Source organism: Podarcis pityusensis, assembly GCF_964106645.2.
Source record: "Podarcis pityusensis genome assembly, chromosome: 2".
NCBI lineage: Eukaryota > Metazoa > Chordata > Lepidosauria > Squamata > Lacertidae > Podarcis > Podarcis pityusensis.
In genome coordinates, this window is record NC_138029.1 from 28,685,589 (window position 1) to 28,703,842 (window position 18,254).

The 18,254-nt window shown below is 43.0% G+C and overlaps 1 protein-coding gene across 2 annotated transcripts in view; it reads left to right on the forward strand.

Annotated features, from left to right (window-relative positions):
* The first annotated feature begins 255 nt into the window (after window positions 1-255).
* NPLOC4 (NPL4 homolog, ubiquitin recognition factor) overlaps window positions 256-18,254 on the forward strand; it is a 50,360-nt gene continuing 32,361 nt past the window's right edge. Inside the window, exons 1-7 of one of the 2 annotated variants that reach the window (XM_080994615.1) lie at window positions 256-391; window positions 6,640-6,720; window positions 7,958-8,070; window positions 12,810-12,992; window positions 15,273-15,321; window positions 16,107-16,201; window positions 16,929-17,052. In XM_080994615.1, coding sequence (XP_080850741.1) covers window positions 377-391; window positions 6,640-6,720; window positions 7,958-8,070; window positions 12,810-12,992; window positions 15,273-15,321; window positions 16,107-16,201; window positions 16,929-17,052 — 660 coding nt within the window. In that variant the 5' untranslated portion in view covers window positions 256-376. Of the gene's footprint in view, window positions 392-2,335; window positions 2,381-6,639; window positions 6,721-7,957; window positions 8,071-12,809; window positions 12,993-15,272; window positions 15,322-16,106; window positions 16,202-16,928; window positions 17,053-18,254 lie in introns of those variants that run through there. The other variant, XM_080994614.1, reaches the window with a different exon arrangement.

The window sequence follows — 18,254 nt, forward strand, 5'->3', positions numbered from 1 at the left end:
GCAGGCGGCTTGCTACCTTTCTAAGAAACTTATCTTCATAAATAAATAAATAAATAAAACACCTTCTGGCGGGGCGTGTCACGTGCGCGGCGTAGAATCCTCGTGGAACCTATGATCTCTCTCGTGAGAGACAAGAGACAGAGTCCTGAGTGGGCGGAGCCTAAGCGCAAAAGAAGAAGAAGAAGGGGCGGGGGGAGAGCAGCGCCCGCCTTCGACGCCGGACCGTTTCTCCCCCGGAACCTTGTTGCCTCCGCTTGCGTTACCGGGCCGGGAACGGTGACGCGGCACTATTGGCGGTGCACAAGCTGGCTGCCAGGCAGGAGGCGGCGCTACCGGTGCCGGGGCAGGACGCGGGGTCGGGAGCGGTTGCGAGGACATGGCGGAGACTATTGTAAGTTGGGCTTGAGGTGGGGGGGGGGTGAGAAGAGAAGGGGGCACGTGGGGTCACCTGTCGTCGTCCTATTCCCCCCCCCCGACAGACAGCCCTGGGTTGCCCCGGGTTCCCCCGACGTGAGGCCTGTGAGGGAACAGGAGGCGCCGCCGCTCCCTCCCTCCCTCCCTCTTTGTCATGGTGAGGGAGGCGGCGAGTCTTGGGAGCGCCCCCCCCTGCCTCGCCCTGCCCCTGGATCCCCACCCCAGTGGGGGGGGGTGGCATTGGCCAACTGGGTCTGATTCCCCTCCAGCCTCTCCATGCAGGTTCTGTGAAGGAGGCGGAAGAATGATTTCTCCGTGGGATTCCCCGGCCCTTCTTTCTGAGGGGGGGGGGGCGGTCCGGCCTGGGGATACTGGCACTGGCGGTCGCCAGCGTCCGACCTCCCCCACCCCCAAAAAACAACAACTTGGAAGTGTCAAGCGATCCCTCTTCTGCTTTCACCAAAGGGAGGAGGAGTGCGGAAAAGACGGGGCACCGCAGGGCTAAGCCGCTTTAATCTCAATTTCTTCTTCTCTCCCCACCCACCCCCAAAGGGAGAGCAGTGGGAGCTGCAGTTCCCGAGGTTGGGGGGAGGGGCTGCGAACTAAGAATTCCCAGCAGAGCACCAAACTACAATTCCCAGAATCCTCTAGGTGAAACCATGACACTTCAGCTAGCATAAAACTAAAAAAACAGCATGCATATGCCTAGTTAGTCGACTTTAACTGCTGTCAAAAACCCGTGGAAGTGGGGAGCATGTGTGGCCAATGTGCAACCCATGTGAACATAGTTTCTGCGACAGCAACTGTTTTTTGTCTTTTTTTGCCTTCGGTTTAGTGATCATTTTATTTCTGTGTCCAGGTTCAGTTGCTATTTTTTCAAGATTGATGTGCTGTTGGGCTATTTGGCGGCCTGCCTAAAATTCATTATGTCTTTTGTGTGTGCATGCGTGCAAGTGTGGGCATAGGGGTGAGTGGGACCCTTAATATTTTTCAGAATTAAGTAGGAGGCTAGCTCACAGGCTGTAATTGTAATTCTGTGCCTCGTGAGATCCGTAACTCTTAATGTATGGTCATAAATAGCTGAGTTATTTTCCACTTGAAGCTTTAGATGCATTTATATCCATCTGACAATACCCAGTTAGGTTGGGTACAAGGCAAAAAAACAACAACCCCTGGATTTAACTTGTAGAAAATTCATAAGCGTTCTTGGCTTAGCTCCAGTTGTAGAATGTCGGAGGATTATGTTCCTTACTGAATAAGGGAAACTTAGTTCATGCTAGAATGTGGGAATACTCCAGCGGTTGCCTTACATTAAGTTGTTTTTGTGAAGAAGCCTTCACATTGTTTTCCTCTGTCCATGTGGACAAGGTGAGAAATTAATCCCTTCAAATATAAGTTGAGTTAAGGCACTTTTTAATGGGACGAAGGAAGAAAATTTAGGGTATTATTTGAGGCATTTGAGAAAGAACAGATTTATCATAATGCCATATGCAACATAGGAAGCTCTCTTGCACCGGGACAGTCTATACTAGGCAAGTATAATCTACTCTTAATTGGCAGCAGCTTTGCAGCATCTTAGACAAAAACCTCTCATGTTACTTGCTACTTGACCGTTTTTTAATTGGAGATACTACAGACGAAATGCAGGACATTCTGTGTGCAAAGCGTGTGCTCTACTTGTGTGCTCCACCTCCTTCCTATAGATGTTTGAAGACTCTGGTTGTTCCATAAGAGCACACACGTCTGAAGGTTGAATTACATATAGTGTGGGTGTATCCCTCCCTATAGTGCATAGAGATTAATATCACATAGGCATGAACACATAATCATGAGAAACCATGGGCAGCTTGAAATGCTGTCTTTTGAATTATTAGGTCACTAGTACTCAGTTTTCTCAACAGCCTGGTCCTGTGAAGATTCAGGTGTATGTAACTGCATGGGATCGGACAGCACAAGTTATAGTAATGTGCGTGTGTTAGCTAGACGTAGCTTATGCCAATGTTAACAAATTGTTGCCAGTATCTGTGATAATCTTGACCATATTTATCAATATTCATTACTTGTCCATACAAGTAAACGAGGCAGGGCCTCATTTGGGCATTTTTGGCATGCAGTCAGAGCCTTCAGTCTCCAGAGCAAGACTGTGGTGTGGTTTTAATGGCATTCTAGTTAAACCTGTTTTTGGTAGGGTTAGATCATCCACTTTGATTGTAGCTAAACGGAATGTAAATGCCACTGTTTAACCTGCTTAAGAGGTAGGTTGTTTATGTAGTATTCTTTGTGGCAATTAAATGCCCCACTTGGTTGCTGACACCTGGTTTTCAGTGTAAACCAAGTTTTAGCAGTAGAACTGAGTCAGCATAGTTTTCAGTAGGAAGTGCAAATCACATGAAAGACTTGACAGACAATAGTTTTGGGGAAATGCTCTTGCTGGGGCTTCTCTCAAAATTATCTGTCCTTGCCTGTCTAGGAAACAGGGTAGTTTCCCTGCTTGTAAAGGATTCTAATGCATGTCACTATTATAAGATTCTGACTTACAGGTGGCTTTTAATATTGGCAGGTTTCTTGGTTGATATTCTCTGTACTTTGGGCCATCTGCTGAGGCAGCTTATCTGCCTATCATCATCATCTGGACACTGCAACCTTTCAGTTTCAAAAATCTTTAAGGTTACTTTTCTAAAGCTACACAGCAAGCATTTTAAAAGTGTCTTCTAATAGTCTTTCATATTTGTTACCACGATAGAGGAATACTACAGTTTCAGAGTAATTATGGACAAATGCTATATACTGTATTATTCAGATCCATTTTTCTCTCTATGTGTGATTGGCGTGTTAACACCCACAAGGTGAGTGCTGGTTGCTATTCTGTGTGCCATCTACACCAATGGGTGGAGCTTTGGGGAATGTATCCTGCCTTTCGGACAGGGGCTTTCCACTCAAATCATTATTTGCCTGCCTCTGCTACTTGTTTCTAATTTGGGCATGCACTTTCTGTACTGCATGTGCACACTTTGGGAGGGGGAAAAATAATCACGGAAGTGCACCGGAGCAAACATTACTAGCTCTTAGTTGTCATATGTCCCAATAAATTAAATATAGGCTTTCACTTTTTTGGAAGGTGGGATGCAGGGTTATACATTCCCATTTGGTTTTAATTTGAAAATATAGGGAGGCCTTGAACATAAGTGGCATTTAGCTATGTTAAACTGCTAATTGATTCGAAGGACAAGGTGGGGTGTGTGAATAAAAAACAAAACAAAATCCCATATCCATAAGATGCACAACTGCACATTACTCCCCTCCAAAAAAAAGTACTGCAGTGTGGAATACGGGACATTCTGATAAAGAGATCTTACCTAATTCTGTGTAATTCTCTTAAAAATAAATAAGTTATTTTAGATGTACAAAAAAGAAAACACAAATCCATTAACAATGTTTACATATGGTAGGTGCATCAGTGGGATGGAGCAGGCTGACTCAATAGTTACCATTTTTTTAATAAAAAAAAAGATCCCAGTGTATGTACCATGATCTCGGAAGTAATTCCCACATTTACTGTGTGAAAATAGTGAGCGAATTGATCCTGCAAACTGTGTGTGCCTTCAGCATGTGGCAGTCTGAGGGAACAGAGGTCTTTCATTTAGGCTGGTGGAAGCATAACAGTTAAGTTGTGTTCCAATGAGCAAATGGAAAATATGGGTTTGGTCACCATGGACTGCTAGACACATGACAAACCACCCATCCAAAAATGCACCAGTGAGCTTCCACACCAGCAATGACTGCAGTTTTTATAACTGGCTATTTTTACTTACTGAATTTTCCATGCTAAGGGAAAATCTGGATTCAACAAAGAAAAAGTATAGGCTGGCATTTTGATGGCAGCAGTGACATGTGGATGCTGTGAAAAGGTGTGTGTATCTCACTTATGAGAGTGTGACTTACTTCTCCCTATTCCCCCAGTAAATTCCCATCTGGAAACACCCACAAGTTTGAAGGTGATTTTTCAAATGGAAAAGAAAAGACCTATTGCATGATGTTGAAATTCAGGGTTGGGCCTGGAATTGTTGGGCGTGACTTGGTCTTAGTATTAGTCATTCTGCTTTCACTCCAGAGTGGAATACTACAGAGAGTCACTGCATGTTTACTGTCAAGTAAGTTATATTGAATTCAGTGGGACTTGCTCCCAGGCAACATGCTGCTTTGTCATGTTGGATTTTGTTAGGTAATAAAAGCAAACATCAGAAAAATTGAATGTTAAAACAGTGTTACAAAACCACATTATGTTTATATACTTAAAACTCATAGAAAGTATCAAGGTGGTGCAAAACAGTATGTGCCAGTACAATAAAAGATAAAACACTATTCAAACAATGCAAGATATATGCCCTAACTGTATGTGTACATTTAAAACATGGGCAGAACAATCTAAAGAGGGTGAATGAGGAAGCACCCAAGACAGAGGAACCACCAAATCCAAAGCCCTGTCAGGTTTATGCCAACAGAATAAAAAGCAATGTTTGTGTCCTTTCCTCTTTCCCTTTCTGCAGTCTTTTAAAAGACAAATCCCTTCCATTGGTCCCAGTAGATGGGAAAATAAGTACCGTATTAGCCCGAATATAAGCTGCACCCGAATATAGTCATACCTCTAGTTACGTACCACTCTGGTTTCGTAACTTTCAGGTTATGAACACAGCAAACCTGGAAGTGTTTCCTTCCGGGTTCGCCGCACGTGCAGAAGTGTTCTGCGTGCTTTGCGCATGCACAGAAGCAATCTGCAGTAGCAGCCCTTTACTTATGGACTTTTCGGGGTGCAGGCGGCACCCTGGAACAGATCACGTTCGTAAGTAGAGGTACCACTGTATAAACCACACCTTTAAAATTGGAGGTGAAGAAAGAAGAAACACCCAAATATAAGCTGCTCCCTTCTTCACTGGCTGCATACTGGGTAGGGTGGGAGAGCCGTGCTGTGTTGCCGGCAGCCTTTCCCCATCCTTCCTTTCTTGCTTTCTCCCTTCCTGGCCTTGGGGGAAGGGGAGACTTTGCCATGCTGCTGGAGCCATTTGCCTCATAGTCCTGGCTGCATACTGTAAGGTCGTGAATAGCAGCTGCACCTATTCATGGTTGAAATTGGGGGGGGGGGGAGTGAAGCTTATATTCAGGCCAATACGGTATGTTGGAACCAGAGCCAATGTACTCACCCTGTCCCTGTTCTCTGTGTGTTGGGAACAGAAGGAATTTGGATCCAGCGCTTCCCTCAACATGCTCACCTCCTACATGATGGGGGAGACAGCTGCAAAAATTTCCATGACTGCAGCATGGAAACATCCATGCTCCACCCACCAAGAGGCAGACCTCTTGCTCCACCCATGGAGAGGTAGATCCACAAAATCCTGTGACCCCTAGGTTACCTGGGATAGCTCTCCAGCTGAGGTTGCCCTTCATTTTTTCACAGGGCAAAATTGCAAAGGGATATCAGATTATTTTTCTTGACCTCTACGTATGAAAGCTTCAGAAGTGTAAAACAAGGCAGCAGTGCTTCAGGCCCAAGATTACCTTCCTAGGGACAATTACCTTGAGCTGTTGTTTTCCCAGAGTAGATAGCTGCCTTTCTTTTTCCATCTCAAGAGATTGCTCCATTGTTGTATGCCCCATAGGACTTGCATGATTTAATGCACTATACTGCTGTGGTGTTTGAACTCTAGCTGCGATTGGCCCTGCCACCATATGCAGTGGTCAGAAATGATGGAAGTCGTAGTTCATCAGCATCTGGAAGGCCAGTTTCCCCACCCCTTGTGCTAAAATGAGAGCCACTGGCAGTTAATGATGCTACTTGATGTAATTTTTTTTCTGCTAAGAGAACAGCCTGAAAACTCATGAATGTTTATTGCTGAGCTTGTATATAATTCCTGCTGTTTTTGATTTGTAAACTCAGTCTGTATCAGGAAAATAACTTAGAAACCTATTATTGTGTGTCTTTAAAAAAGATAATATGAAAATGCTTTAGATTTTACTATTCCACTTATTCCTCTTCTTGCCAGTTATATGTTCCTGCATTAAATTTTGTATTACTGTCCTCTTAAGGACTTTCAGGCTGCATTTGTGCTGGTTTATTTCCTACATTTAAAAGCCAGTTCTCTATGTTCAGCCTCTTTCCCCCCAAAACTCAGAACTTCACAGTTTTATTTTATTTCTAATTTTCTTCAAAACCTTTGCCATTCTTAATAGATAATTCGTGTCCAATCACCCGATGGAGTGAAACGCATCACAGCAACAAAGCGGGAAACTGCTGCAACGTTTCTGAAAAAGGTATTCTAGCTTGGCATCGTCTTTGCTGTTCTTCTAAGGAAGCAACAATAGGGAACCTCTGTTTTCGCATCATAGCCAGTTTGTGCACCTGCTCTTTAGGCTTTGGTTGGATTTACCCAGAAGCTTTCTTTGACAATGATTTACCATAATTAGAAGAGAGTAGTGATGGCTTTGTGGTTCAACACACATCACAGAAGAAGCTAATCTTTCCAAAATTAAACTCCAACACCTTTTGGTTGGAAACCCACATTTGAAACTTTTATCAAAGCCTAACCTTGGTACATTGTAAAATGTCACCAGTGCTGTTTCAATCAGATGAGTATTTTAAAAAAAACAACGAAAACCTTTTGATGGCAGAGGATCAGATGTAGTGGTTCAATACACCAGGCACTTACAAGCAGTGTGGTGGCCTCTTTGTTTATGCTTGCTTCTTTGGGGACTAGTGGGATTGATTTGTATGCTCATAAGCCAAAACAGTGACTGTAGTGCAAAATTCATCTGTTAGTTGGGAACCTCTTCCATAATTTAGTTGCCAAGCAAAATAAATCAGATGTCTTCATGCAGCCTGAGTCTTTAGTCCAAAGCATCTATGCCAGGAATTGAGTTATATTGAATCCAGTGGAACTTGAGCAAAAATGGTTTCGGATTGGACTTAATTGTATGGCTGCCTTTTTAACTGAAATATCACCAAAGTGGTATGTAACATAAACAATATTTCATTTCCAAACACTACTCAGCAATAAAATTGGTACTTTGCCTAATTACCTATACAACTAAACAACAGATTATGTTTCCACAGTAATTCCCATGTACTTTTACCCATGAACAGGAAGAGTTGAAAGATCTTGGTGACATTTCCCTCTTCTAATCTGTATTCTACTTTCATTTAGAAATTTCTTTTACCAGGTTTAAACAAATGGGAGTGCACCAATTGGGCTTGCCTGCTCCCTGTTTTCCGGAGTGAAAATTATTCCCTGAAACGGGCCTAACCCTGTTTCAGCATTGACTTCAACGTTAATTGCTGACAAGTGTAGCTTAATTTGAAATTTCCACCCATACAATGTCTACATAATATGTATTGTGGATTCTGTGAGTGTACATTTCAGATATTTCCGCTTCCACTTTTGTGTAATAAACTCCATGTGGAGATGACATCTGAGACTTGTGTTGTAGGGATAAACATACTGTAACTGTGTGAGATTTCTGCTATAGACATTATGTTCTCTCTTTTTTCTAGGTTGCAAAAGAATTTGGCTTCAGAAATAATGGATTTTCTGTGTACATCAATAGAAACAGGACTGGTGAGATCACATCATCTCCCAATAAGTCCCTCAACTTATTAAAAATCAAGTAAGTACTTTACAAAAGACATGGAGCCACTGTTGGACTATAGTAGGCTCTGTTTCTGTTTGGGCAAGGCCAGTCAGATTTCTTGACAGTGCCTGTCTTGGCAACTGAACAAAAATACCCACTCTAATATTCCCTATGTGGTGTCGTCTGTCCTATTTATGTCTATGGGTTTAGATGAAGCAGATCTCTTGAATTGAGATTTTGAAAGAATTATGAGGTACTACTTAGTAACCTATTCTAATATGTTACAGTGCATTAATTCTTTTTTGACCCCAAACATTGTTTTAATCCATTTCTTTCTTTGTTTACATGCACTTGGTCTAGAAAGGAGATGGAAGAGCTGGGCTGCTTCTGCTGCACAATTTTTCCTTGGATACCTAATTTCATGATATAGTGGTACCTTGGTTTTCGAACGTCTCCGTCGACGAACATTTCGGTTTTCAAATGCCGTAAACCCGGAAGTAAATGTTTCGGTTTTTGAACTCACCTTGGAAGTAGAACAGGCCACACGGCTTCCATATTGAGTTTTCTGTATTGTGTTTTCAGTTTTAGAACATTTCAGAACTCGAACGGTCTTCCAGAACGGATTATGTTCGAAAACCGAGGTACCACTGTACTAGTTAAAATAAAATGGATTTTAGAATACTATATGCTCAATATCGTAAGAACCAAATTTGGAAGGTATGTTGCTTGCCCTCTAATGGCAATGCTGGATCTATTGGACCCTTCAGCTTGGATACAGACGTGGGGGTCCCGTTCCTGGCCCCTGTGTGTGTTGGCGGAGCATGCATAAGCCCTACCCCGTTCTGCCCTCTTCCACATCTAAAAGGTACACACATGTTGTTGGCAGTCACGATAGCAATTGACAACAATTTAAAAAGTAATAATTATTATTCTGATAAAATTTAAATGGGGTAGAGCAGAACTAATTCCCAGCAAAACAATGAAGTTCTCACTTGTTTGTAAAAAGCCAGCAGGGAGGAAGCTGTTTCATTTCCCTTGGATGGATGTTCTATTTAAGGGCAGGTGACTAATTGGCTCCTCTGTTAGCTTTTCCTTTTCTTTTTTAATTGCCTTTTGCTTTGGAACGAAAAAGCAGCTGAACAGCAGCCAGATGCACCTATGTTTTCTTTAATTGCATGAACTCTAATGGATAAGTCTCCTGCTTGTAGGCTAATTTGTGGCTTAGCAATAAGTTTCCTAGCTGTTCCTGGTAGTTTGCAGAGTATGGCATGCAGTCTTCATGTTTTTTTTCACTTAACATTACATCCAGTCTGACGCCTCGTGCATTCAGGTTTACATGGGTTAAATAATGAGCCCATTGGAAATCTGTGCTTACCCACTTTTGTTTAGAAATGTAGTAGAAGCAGCAACAGCAGTAATATTTTACCATCATCCTGGAACGATATTGTCAAGTAGGTAAACCATTTTACAGATAAAAGCAGAACACCAAAAAACATTGTTTTTAGTAATAAAACAATCCTATTGTAGCATCTTGGACTTCCTGACTGTAACTGTCTTCATTACAGTTAATATAATAAAGAATTAAAAATAAACCCAGAAAATAAAAATATTAATAATAAAGTAATTTCAGTGTCATTAAAGGAATTTTGTCTTTGACCCATCTCATCAGATCTCAGAAAAGACGTCAATTTTGACATTAAAATGAATTTCCAACCTTGATCCATTCATTGATATTAATTACTAAAGGGGACTTCCATTTCTGCACAAGCAGCATTATTCCAGGAACTATCATGTTTGAAACTAATTCTGTATGTATTCTATTAGATATTTTGTGTAATTTAATCGTAATAATAATAGAATGGTATTTCATATCCCAATACACTGGTTGTTTTCTGACTTTTTTGCAGTAAGCTACATTTCCATCACATATGAAAATGGTCTCCTGGTTCCTTCCTACACCTCCAACACATTTTTGCATTGTTTCTATTTTGCTTAACATCATAGGACTTAAATACCAGTATTGCCTTACAGTAGTTTCCCCTTATTGTTATAGTCTATGAGAATCTCTGGCATAAAACCCAGACTCTCACGGTGATATTGCTACCAACACCTTGCACCACTAACCCAAGCACATTAGTTCACTTGCTCAAAAACAGTTGATATTTTCTGGATAGTAGCCTTTTCCAAGTGCACGTAGCTTCTTATTTTTTATTATTTTATCTAAATAGAGCACTCCTTCTCCAGTTCTTAAAGCTGTGGTCTGAGTCTGCTAAGCTTGGATGTTTCTGTTTAGGAGAAGAAAAGTTAGGCTTGGTGTAGCAAGGTTTTTTCCAGAACCCTGGCACAGAGCCGGCTCAGCTATTAGGCAGACTGAGGCGACTGCCTCAGGTGGCAGAAGCCCGCAAGGTGGCAGAAGAGAGACTGGAACAGAAGAGACACTGGAAGCAGCCGAAGTTGTGCAACATCTTGTTGAGCGTGCAAGATTTCAGCAAGATCTTGCCTGAAATTGGTGCTGTTTATCTGCCAGCAGTGAAGGTGGCAGGGCAGGCAGAGAAGCAGCAGCAGCAGTAGGTATGGTGTTGGCAGCAGGAGGGCAGGGCAAGATGACACTTCCCGCTTTGCCTCAAGCAGCAAAATGGGATGTGCTGCCCCTACCCTGGCGAATAGCCTTCCCCCTGTCTGCTGTTCTTGGTAGCCTATCAATAACGATAGAAGGGAATGTGCTGTTTAGAAGGAGAATCTGGAAAAGCTTTTATGTTTCCATGGCTTCTCAGTTGTTCCATCCCTGATTGGGGAGGAGAGATTGGAACATCTTTAAAATGTAGCACAGGACAGAAGTTGAGTGATTGCGCTCTGTTGGCTCATCTTGGGGAAACTGCATCACCGAAAACCACGTCTTTAAAAAAGCAGCATCATTGATTGGCGTGAATTAGAAAGAAACATCATGCAGAGAACCAAAGATTCTTTTAAGATTGCAGTCCTCTCCACAGGTACTTGAGCACAACTAGATTTAACTTCCAAGTTAGCATGCACATGAATGCTCTGTAACTGATGCAGTGGTACCTTGGGTTACAGACGCTTCAGGTTACAAACTCTGCTAACCCAGAAATAGTACCTCGGGTTAAGAACTTCACTTCAGGATGAGAGCAGAAATCACATGGCGATCACGCGGCAGCAGCGGGAGGCCCCATTAGCTAAAGTGGTGCTTCAGGTTAAGAACAGTTTCAGGTTAAGAACGGACCTCCGGAACGAATTAAGTTCTTAACCCGAGGTACCACTGTACTGATTTAGGCTGGATTCAGAGCTCCTGCTTGAGGAAAGGTGGGAGCATTTCCCCCCCTTCAGCCCCCTGTGCCCCCTGAAAAGTTGCTCTGAAGGGTTAGAAGGACCATTCTACAGGGGACTACAAGGGGAAGGGAATGGGTAAAAAAATGTCTCCCTTCTTCCTCCAGTAGGAGCCTTCATAATACCTTATTCCTTCTGGATTAGAAAAAGCCCTTCCCTTTGCAGAAGGGACACTCTAGATCCAACCCGTAATGTATAGTGTTAATGTCAAGACTGTAGAACAGGCGGGTGGTCCCCCAGGCCTCTGAATCTGGGCTCCTGTTCTCACGTAAGCCATACCCTCTTACCCCTAGGCTCTACCCCACCAGTCCTGTTCCATGGTGAGTGGCCATGCAGGAGAAAACAGCTTCCTGTAAGGACCACTTATGGGACGCGGGTGGCGCTGTGGGTTAAACCACAGAGCCTAGGACTTGCCGATCAGAAGGTCGGCGGTTCGAATCCCTGTGACGGGGTGAGCGCCCGTTGCTCGGTCCCAGCTCCTGCCAACCTAGCAGTTCGAAAGCACGTCAAAGTGCAAGTAGATAAATAGGTACTGCTCCGGCGGGAAGGTAAACGGTGTTTCCGTGCGCTGCTCTGGTTCGCCAGAAGCGGCTTAGTCATGCTGGCCACATGACCCGGAAGCTGTACGCCGGCTCCCTCGGCCAATGAAGCGAGATGAGCGCCGCAACCCCAGAGTTGTCCGCTGCTGGACCTAATAATGGTCAGGGGTCCCCTTACCTTTACCTTAAGCACCACTTGGTTTGTTGCTGTGCACTGAGCCTTCTGCTTGAGCCCCTTTCTCAGTGAGAAAGCCAAGCTAAGAAATGATAGTGAATAGTGTGTGTGCACATGCATGATAGAGAATGGAGTGTATGTGTGATTTGGCCCTGCCCACTTTCCGCCAAGAAAACCCTGCTTTGCCAGTGTGTGAAAAGGATTCCACACCCTGCTATGAGTTGCCCAGGCTCCCCGCACCAAGTTCATCCCAGCTGCATTCCTGTCTGTCTGCAAATATGGGGAAGAAGGTCCGTGGGAGTCATTCTACCTGTGTTCCTTTCCTTTCTGTACATTGTGATTGCCGGCACCAAAAAGGTAGGGAGCAAGCAGATACGTGATGGGATCACTGAAATCCATTGCGTGACTCCCATTTGCCCATGTGAGTGTCTGGCTTCTGTATACGCGGCCCGTCATTTCCCACCAGGTGCAGCCCTTGGAGCCAATATGGCGAATGTGTAGGCTTCACATAATTGCTTGTGAATTATCGACACTGAGGCACTGGGGTGGGGTGGTACCTAAGTATGAAAGTGGTGTTCATTTTCATAATTGAAATTTCATAATTTCCATTTTCCCCAGAGTGGCTGGGGAAACTCAGACAGATGGGTGGGGTATAAATAAATTATTATTATTATTATTTGGTAATGGTTTTGTCACATTTTTGTCTCCAATTATAGGCATGGGGATATGCTGTTTCTCTTTCCCTCAAGTCCAGCTGGCTCTTCCTCTGAGAACATGGATACATCATCGATGTCTCAAGGAGTTCGCCCTCTAGGTGTTCCCCAGGTGGTAGAAGATGAAATTGACCAGTACCTAATAAAACAAGATGGAAAGATTTACAGGAACAAAGATCAGCAACAGTAAATACCATTGCACTTTCTCTCTGGACTTTATAGAGCAGTTCTCAAAGTTGCATAATATTACATGGGGACATTTACTGTTATAAGCTTTTCCAAACCTAATTAATGTCAATCCATGCGATTCACCTTGCAGCACTCACTCTTCTCAGATTGCTGGCAAGCAGGTCATATGAAAAGGGGCCAGGGAAGGGGCTGTATGGGTCTATTTCAAGGTTCTTTGTCAGGGGACAGAACTTGGGGAATTTTTTTTTTTAAGGTGAGGATTGCTGCATTGATATCTAGCCCAGATAGTGAACATAGTGGTAGGACATCGTTAAGAAAGCCAGCCTCACAGTTTGAGAACCCTTGTGAAAAAGCTACCAGTTCTGTCTCTGTGCTGTCCAAGCTGTAAATTAGTTGTTTATACCACAGCGGTTATATGACTTGACTCAATGATATTTTATTTATTAGATTGATATACCGCCCTTCATCGTAAGATCTCAGGGCGGTTCACAGAATAAAATACCAGATAAAAACAAGCAAATAAGTAAAACACAACAGCAAAACAATAACCCCCCTTCCCACAAATGCATTTAAAAGGCTATACTATAGAATATTAATCAGCCAAAGGCCTAGTTGAAGAAGAACGCTGGCGCCTGGTACCTCAAAATATATAATGAAGTTGCCAAGCGTACCTCCTTGGGGAGAGCATTCCACAAACGGTGAGCCACTAGAGAGAAGGCCCGTTCTCGTGTTGCCACCCTGGAGGAGGCAGCACATGAAGAATGGCCTCGGATGATGAATGCAGAGTCCAGGACAGTTTTATCTGGGGAGAGTTGGTCCTTCAGGTATTGTGGCCCCAAGCTGTTTCAATACATACTGTTACCCAGTCGATACAGAATTTGCAAAAGTTATATCATGTAGCATGTTAATGGACGACGCCCATCCCACCCCAGTAATAAATAAATCATCTGTAATATTGTAAGGTAATGCGTATGGTGCTGCGACAGCCAATTACTCTTGCACAAAAAGTGTTACGGTTTTGGAGAACAATGAGATGACTAGCCTTGCTAGTCGTCGTCACACTCATTTGAAGTTTGTTCAAATGCTGATGTTTCTATAAATACGAAAAACAATAAAACTCGCATTACAGAAAGGCTGTGTGTATTTTAGTTGTCGCTTCAAAGAAGCTGTGAAAATGGAACCCAGTGCACAGAGTAGCAGGTGTCATGATTCTAGAGTCTCTGCCTGGTTTTATGTCTTTGTCTTTATGCTGCCTTTTTTTCTTTGAGTTGAAATAGCCACATACCTACAGAGTTGTCACAGGTTTTGTCAATTATGTTGAGACTCTAGCTTAGAGTTGCCATGTATTTCCTTTATGGAAGCTTTAAAGAAGCTTGAAACGCTCAGCTCTCAAGAGGAATATTGAAGACGTCCCGTGGTTTGACCTGTGACTGGGAAGGGACATTGTGACTACCTGTTGGCCGCTTGTTCACTGTAACGATCATCCTATTGGTAGTAACTCGCAGAAGAGTTGGACTTAAAATTTAAAAATGGCATGGTTCAATTTAAAATGTAATAGCTCGGTTTTGCCCCTTTATATGACCTTGCGTACATGTGAATCATTGCTTCGGTGAAGATCAAAAAGTGGAAGCCCTTTAATAGTGAACTTTTGTCTAGACATTTTTAACAGCAGTTAAGTGATAAAAATTGTGCTCATAAAACCATCAAAGGCAAAATTCTCTGCTCTTTTGTTAAGAGGCTATGCCTAACTTTTCCTACATGTATTCCTGGAGAATGTATTATGTTGTTGCTAGCAATAGCGACAGACTAACATTTATTAAGGAAGGAACCAACAGTGAACCAAGAAACTGATTCTTAGAAGGCTATATGAGTGCTGAGCGCTAGAGCCGTATTTCATTGAATGAGGATGCACTGCCTAGTGTTTCTCATTATCCTTTATCAGCTGGTATACACTGCACCTGTCCTAAAAAAATAGCCAATCTGTGTATTACAGAAAACTATGGTGTCTTAATTCAGCGCTCTAAATAATTAGTTTCTGATACCTGGTGGTGAAAATTAAAGCTAGATGATACAGTAATTTAATTAGCAGATGTAGGCTTCTCTGATATGTTAATGTCTGACCATTATGATGATTATTATTTTTAAAGCAGACTTGCTACTGGTTTTTCCAGTTACTTCTTTTAAATTTGTTAACTCCGTAAAAAATGTATGAAAACTTCAGAGTGCTTTTCGGCTGCTAGGGAACATGGTTGTTGACTTTTGTTTCTCTTTACACAGATGTCGACATGGCCCGCTGGGCAAATGTGTGCACTGTGTACCATTAGAGGTAAGGAGTAAAACTGTAGCTGCTATGGTAATATTTTACTTGTTAAAATGCCCCCCCCCCGAATATAGTTGCTTTAATGGCAGCAATTGAGAGGATGCTGCTGAAACATTAATGTGTCCTGTCTGTGCTGATAATGGCCAAAGAGGCTGAACAAGTCCCTTGGATATATCTTGTCTGAGCAGTACTTGCATTTATCAGGCTTTTGACATCTGTTTTTCTGCAGTAGTGGATTGAGCAGGCTATATCACTAAATGCTCAAGCAAAGCTCTCTCTCCCCCTGCCCTCACTAAATTTGTGTGCACTTTGCTTTCTTGGCATTATGGATTTTCCGTTCGTTTGCAGAGGTGCACCTCAGAACAACTTGTGCTGTATTCTTATATACTGCAACAGTTCTGATTATTATTTCCTTTCTCAGTTGTGTAGAGATCTTCCGATAGAGACAAACGGGGACACATTCACCTGTGCCAGAGTTCTCCAGGCATGCTTGATCAGTTAGCCTTTAGCTCTGCCAGTTAAAAAGAAGAAGACTATTCTACCCATGAGACAGGTTGGGTTTCTGAAGACATTTTGAGTGGGGCTAACACTTCTACTGTCTGGAGAAAGGCCTCCACCATTCTTGTCAGGCTAGTAACAGCTGTGGAAAAGAAGCACAAAGCTTTCTGATTCTTTCCACATTGAATGCTAGCAAAGGAGTTCGGACAAAAACATCCATTTGTTCAGTGATCAATGTGTTATCAAGTAGGTGTCTGACCTGGTTTTCCTTTATGCATTTCTTTTTTTGGCAGCCTTTTGATGAGGATTATTTAAACCATCTGGAACCCCCTGTGAAGCATATGTCATTCCATGCCTACATCAGGAAACTGACCGGAGGCGCAGACAAGTAAGAAACTTGCACCTTTTCTTCAGAGAAAACTCTTTATAGATGATAAAACAGAATGTGAAAATCCTTAAGATTATTTATAGCCGGGGAAACTAATTCACTTCAAGCAGTGGCAAAAAGGTAATTTTCAAAACAGTTTTGCAGAGGGGAGGAAAGATTGAGAACTTCGTAGTTATTTCCCTCCCTTGATCAGCAGATCTTTTCCTAAACCAGGACCACAGATTGATGCCATTGGCATAGTTTTGTGAAGGGAGGTTGCATTTATTTAAGTCAATGATTTGTGATCTCATATACATTGCAAGAACACTGCAAGGACTCTGTACACGAGCAAAAGAGGTGTGAAACATTCATTGCTTCCTAAGCACCTTGTCTTATCATCACGACGAAAGCAACCTGCAGATGCTCTAGTTGATGTTGATCTTTCACACACAGACTCCAGTCCATGTGTCGCTGAGTCCTGTATCCCTGTTTCCAGCATGTCTTGACATTTTTGCTAATGCCAGCTATAATGAGGGGAGATAGGTTGACTTCTGCAATGCATTGCTAGTTACACCCCACCCCCAGATTTACACTTGGGCCTGGGACATGTTGTGTGTGCAACTATTAGAGCACCGAGCCTGACGAAATGTTCTGATCTGATGTCTGTTGCACACCACTCAGGCTAGGAGCTTCTTTTGTTTTTATAAATACTTGGGTGGTAAGTATGTCCTTTGTTTTCCCTGTTTAGGGGGAAGTTTGTTGCCCTTGAAAACATTAGCTGCAAGATTAAATCTGGGTGTGAGGGACATCCCCCGTGGCCAGAAGGCATTTGCACTAAGTGCCAGCCAAGTGCCATCACACTCAACAGGCAGGTAAGATCAGAACAGCAGAGGCATTTGTTATGTCTGCTGTTTTTCTTTTTGGAAATGAATGTCCAGCTTAGATTTGGGTGCGTTTTTCCCTTGGTGTAAACACGGTTGGTTAGCTTTTGCACAGGATGACAGGGACACGTTCTTATTCCTTGTAACTGGAGGACTCATGTTCTTGGCATGAGATAGGAGAGGAGCCTTTAGTGGATTTGAGAACCACCTGCTCAGATTTCTTAATACGATCACAAAAAGCTGTGGACTTGTAAGAATGGAGTAAGTGGTTGGTGAAAAGGGATCTAGGTGTTATTTTCTTTGAATTCCTGTAATGTATACTGGCTCTGTTCAGTCATAATTCTCAACTGGGTTTAAGATTTAACATGAAGGAACCGCAGGCTTATGAGTTTTGCTTCCTGCTCCTTTGGGTCAGCCACAGCGAGGGAGTTTGGAAGCTTTTGCTTCCATTTTCAACTAACTGATTCATTATGTCCCAAGCCAGGCATACTGGTTAGTTGATTTGGGAGAACAAGCCAACTTAACCAAGGTTAATGACCCTTGCTTGTTTCTGTAAACTGTAGTTAATGCTAACCACGGTTTTAGCTTTGACTATCACAGTCATCCATGGTGAACTGAAAATATAAATGAAAGCTTCCATCTTGTTTCTCATGGCTCCATCGGAGAAGGAAGACAAATATAGTATGTGAGTCTAAGGCAGGGGTCGGCAAGGTTTATCTTGCCTGGGCCAGATCAATCCCGCAGAGATCCCTCTGTGGGTTGGATTGCGCACGCGTGCTGGCGATTTTCAGTGCCGTGGAAGGCGAGTCCCTGCACTGCGCTGTGCTGGTTTAGCACAGCTCAGTTCAGGGGCGGCTTGTGGGCCAGTCAAACGACCTCCGCAAGCCGCTTCTGGCGCATGGGCCTTAGGTTGGTGACCCCTGGTCTAAGGCTCATGTATAGCACTAAACCATGGTTGAACATTAACAGCTGAACTAGATCGCTGATTTTCCGTGTGAGAACTATTGTGGTGGGGGGGTGGGTTTTGAAAAAGTGGTAGAATAGTAGGGGCAAATAATTTCTCTCCACTGTTTTCCTCACTGATCCATAGCCTATACAGCCGAGGCAAGTCAGTTGAGAATAAAGAGGTGTCAGTCTGTGAGACAGAATTGAGTTAGAATATAGCAAGCTCAAATCTTATGTAGACTGGGTGA